Source organism: Nicotiana attenuata, chromosome 7, assembly GCF_001879085.1.
Source record: "Nicotiana attenuata strain UT chromosome 7, NIATTr2, whole genome shotgun sequence".
In the NCBI taxonomy this organism is placed as follows: Eukaryota; Viridiplantae; Streptophyta; class Magnoliopsida; order Solanales; family Solanaceae; genus Nicotiana; species Nicotiana attenuata.
The window spans coordinates 93618254-93623097 of NC_031995.1; the positions used below are offsets into that span (position 1 = coordinate 93618254).

General features: G+C 39.6%; 1 protein-coding gene across 1 annotated transcript; it reads right to left on the reverse strand.

Moving 5' to 3' along the window:
• On the reverse strand, window positions 533–1606 carry LOC109230278. Its single transcript, XM_019395794.1, has one exon. The coding sequence runs from the start codon at window positions 1604–1606 to the stop codon at window positions 533–535; it is 1074 nt and encodes a 357-aa protein (XP_019251339.1).

Sequence of the window (4844 nt, forward strand, 5' to 3'; positions counted from 1 at the left end):
CCTCTTTGCTGTTACCAATCACCTGAGGCCTCTTCACTGAAGGGGCCTGCAACAAATAAAGAGTATCACTGAACAATACAAGGCATCTAAGATGTACTGCAAGGGATTGAACAGAAATCATGTTATACTTGAAAGATGGAACTTAGAGAACCCCATATAGGACAATGTCTGAAGAGAGTATCACATCTCCAAATTCAAGAACTTTCACTCTATAACCATTTGGTAGACTTATCAATAAAGGATAGGGCAATCTAGTGATGTTAGTGAGTGCATGTTTGTTAAAGGTCATATGGTTAGATTCTCCTGAGTCTATGATCCAAAGATCAGCCTTTGATTCAAAGCACTTGCATGAAGGCTTGTCAAAATCAATAGAAGAAGTACAGACAACAATACCTGCAAAGTTTGCACTGCCAGTAGTGATGTTGTTATTGCTGGAAGATCCTCCCACATTTCCTACTTGAAAATGCTGCAGCAGGTTCATTATCTGCCCATATTGCTCTTTAGTTAGGTTGACATTCTGATTCTCATCCTGCTAGTCCTGATTATCTCCACTCTCATGACCTATATCAGCTGGAGTCCCATGTACATTTGCCACAGACCCTTTTCCCCTATTGAACTTGTAGGTCTGGTTGTTTCCCTGATTATATGGCTGTGCATTGGCACGATTGAGGTTCTGATTGTTGTAAGAATTACTTTGAGGGTATCCATGCAACTTATAGCACTTTTCTTTTGTATGTCCTGGTCTCTTACAGTAATCACAGAATGGACGGCCTTTGTTATTGTTGTTAGCTGTATAGTGTGTCTTGAAGTTTCTGGCCCCAAATGGATTTTGATGCTGTGGATTTGCATTCACATGCAATGAAGTAGAATCCAAATTCAGCTGACTATTGGGCTTGAATTCCCTTTGTTTTTCTTCCTGTATCAAGAGAGAAAAGGCCTGACCCATAGAAGGCAAAGGCTTCATCATGAGGATACTTCCTCGTACTATTGTGTACACTTCGTTTAGTCCCATCATAAATTGGATAAGTCTTCGATCTTGTTCTGCCTTATGCATTGCCTCATTTGCCCCACATGTGCAATTGCAGTTGCACTGAGACTTGGTGCTCAAAGTGTTCAGTTCCTCCCACAGTCTCTTCATTCGCGTATAGTACGTAGTAATGTCTAAGGAACCATGTGTAAGATCATTGATCTCCTTCTGAATCTGATACAATTTTGCTCCATTCGTTTGGTCATAACGATCCTCTAACTCCCTCCACAACTCAGCTGAGTCATTCACATATTCCACACTATCAGAAATCTCCTTAGCGAGGGAATTGAGGATCCACGATGTTACCATATCATCACACCTCTCCCATTGACGGAATTGAGGTGAATCGGGGCTAGGTCTTCTAGATTCCGCATTTATAAACCCTAATTTATTCTTAAATGACAAAGCTCGCAAGACGCTCCTTCTCCATGAGCGATACCCAATTCCATAAAACAGAACTGCTAAAGTCATTCCAGGACTATCAGAAGGATGAATGTACAGGGGATTACCAGTATCGATGATCGATTGCTCACTTCTGCTTTTGTTAGGGCTCGTTTCTTCACTTTGATTGCCAGCCATGTGCGAGGTTCCAATTTGATGAAATCATGAGGTATAATATCATAAATCGAATCAAAGATCGTCAATTTTGAGACAAATTTCAGAATTGGGCTGAAAAACAGCGACCGAAGTTTTGGAGATCAACAAAGCTTAACTAAGCTTTAGAACTAGATTTTGAAACGCTGAGAAGGATTCGAACTGATATCCCGGGCTCTGATACCATAACAAATCAAACATGCAAGCTCAGATTTGCAGAGCTCCCATGGAGTCTTCTGGAAGGTTCTGAGAGAAGAGGAGAAAAGGAGTGGATAGAACAGATGAGCGGGGAAATGTCTGTGTGAAAAATGAACCTTGATTTCATTTCTTCAACTGTACAAGTATATATACACATTGACCAATTGACAAAACTAATTACTAACTACTAACTAAGCTAGTAACTAAGTATACACAATAAAGAATGTATACATACAAACAATAACCAATAACTATACTCAATATCTACCACCAGCACCTCATCCTCATTTTTGTTCTTTAAATTCCAGCCACCATCATTACTACCACCGTGTTATCTTTTCTTCTTCTTCTTCTTCTTCTTCTTCGGATCCGACTATGACTATCAATATATTTTTCTTTTTTTTCTTCAGATTTGAAAACCATCACCTTCCCCTCTATGAATGTATTTATTTTGATCGATACAAATTATACTTTTACTCCTTTTTCCATTTACCTACCGCTTATTCATTTATTACATCATTTATACCATTAATTTCTTTTGTTTCTAATGCAGGTGTTTCCTATATAGACGTCTCCTCTAATTGCCGCTTTTTCTATAATTTTAACTCGTTATTCAAAATTTAAGGGACGCTAATTGTGACGATCCAAAGGGTCATTACCATAATTCTTCCTTTTTCCGTACTTCCGAGGCCTTAAAAACCCCGCTTTTAGTTGCCTCAATTTGCGTGCGCAGTCCGGGCGCGTAGCCAGAAAGCTTTTATGTTGAAATATGTGAATTCTGTGAAAAATTTGAAGAATTTTGATATTAATATTGTTAAAGTTGACTTCGTTCAACATTTTGGGAAAACGGACTCGGACCCGTGATATGACGGTCCCGGAAGATCCGTAGAAAAATATGGGACTCGAGCGTATTCCCGGAATCGAAATCCGAGGTCCCGAGCCCGAGTAAAGAATTTTTGAAAGAAATTGTTTTCTGAAATTTGATATGAAAATTTGAAATGAAAATGAGATAGAAAATATAGGTATCGGGCCCGTATTTTGGTACCGGCGCCCGGTACAAGTCTTAGATATGCGTTAAGCGCTTTCTGTGAAATTTGGTCGAAATCGGACGTCGTTTGACGTGTTTCGGACTAAAAATGAGATATTTGAGTTTTATGAAAAGTTGGAAGAAATTATGTGTTTTGAGGCTTGATTCATAGATTTTGATGTTATTTTGGCGATTTGGTCGCACGAGTAAGTCCAAAGGATGTTTTTGAGGTTGTGAGTATGTTTCGGTTGGAACCCCGAGGGCTCGGGTGAGTTTTGGATAGGTGTCGAGTTGCATTTTTGAATTTGGGAAAAATTGTTGCAGGTCTGATCTGCTATCTTCGCATTTGCGAAGTATTTCTCGCAAATGCGAGCTCGCAAATGCGAGCCCAGGTCCGCAAATGCGAGAAAAGGAACACCTGCACAGGGATCGCAAATGCGAACACCCAGTCCGCAAATGCGAAAGTCCCAACCAACGTCAGAGTTTGCAAATGCGAACAAATTCTCGCATTTCCCAAGTTAGCAGGTCGGGGTTCGCAATTGCGAACCCCAGTTCGCAATTCCCATACCTGAGGTTCAGTCATTTTATACTTAGACGAATTTAAACCCATTTTCTTCATTCTTTCAAAACACAAACTCCATTGGCGATTTTTCACGAACTCTCTCTTCTCCAAATCATTTGTAAGTCAACTTTTACTTAATTTCTTCAATCTTTAACATCATTAAACATGTTTTCATCTTAAAATCAAGGAATTTCATGGGTGAAATTGGGGATTTTGGGTAGAACCTAGGTTTTCATTAAATTGGGGATTTTGGACCTCAATTTGAGGTCTGATTTCAAAACAAATCATAGATATGAACTCGTGGGGGAATGGGTAATCGGGTTTTGGTTCGAACCTTGGGTTTTGACCACGTGGGCTCGGGGGCATTTTGGGAATTTTTGGGCAAAACTTTGGGAAATTCATTCTTATGTATTCAAATTGATTTTACTAGCAATTGTTGATACATTTGAGTCATTTATGACTAGATTCGAGCGGTTTTGTGGTGAATTCGAAGGGTAAAGCTATACTAGAGGCTTGAGTTGAGTTTGGAGATTTCGAGGTAAGTGTTTGTTCTAACTTTGGCTTGAGGGAATATGATTAGGATATTATTTGCTAATTCCTAATATGGAGTGAGGTGTATAGGCATGGTGACGAGTATCTATGCACCGGAGTCTAGCATGACCGTGAGTCGTAATTGTGTTTTATTCGGGTTTTGTGATACATCTTCCTTGTTTAATTGATCAGTTTCATATAATGTGAATTGTTTGAGGAAGAATTGTGGTTGGTATATTGTCGGGAGCATTGGCTCGAACGAGAATGTGATAATTGAGAAGTAAGTGATCAAAAAAGGAAGTGTTGTAATTGTTCCCTTGCCGGGACGTGTATTTTATTATTGTGGTTGCTCCCTTGCCGGGATTTAAGTGTTACATGTACTCCCCCTTGCCGGGATAATTGAGCTGTTAGTTGTACCCTTGCCGGGATTTCTCACATTAATTGTTACTCCCCTCGCCCCTTATTTGCGAATGTTGTCTGAGTAGTTATTTGAAATCTAAATATAAATGGATCGGGTTGCACGTCGCATCACTCCTAAATATAAATGGATCGGGTTGCACGCCGCATCACTCCTAAATATAAATGGATCGGGTTGCACGCCGCATCACCACTAAATACAGATTAGGGATTAAGCGTGCTCGTTCTTGTATATTGATTATCCTGCTCTCGTTAATGAATGTGGTTGTGCAGTTTTGTTCTCTTTTTGCTGACTTTATATCCGGACTGTTACTTCTCCCCATAGCATGCTCCCCCTCCTCCTAACTGTTTAATTCCTGCGTTTCCTTCTATTGTATATATATATATATATATATATATATATATATATATATATATATATATTGAACTGTACAGGTTTGTTTGGTAGTCCTGTCTAGCCTCGTCACTACCTCGCCGGGGTTAGGCCA

Coding starts and splice junctions, on each gene's coding strand:
- LOC109230278 (XM_019395794.1), bottom strand. CDS start 1,606: ATGGCTGGCAATCAAAGTGAAGAAACGAGCCCTAACAAAAGCAGAAGT.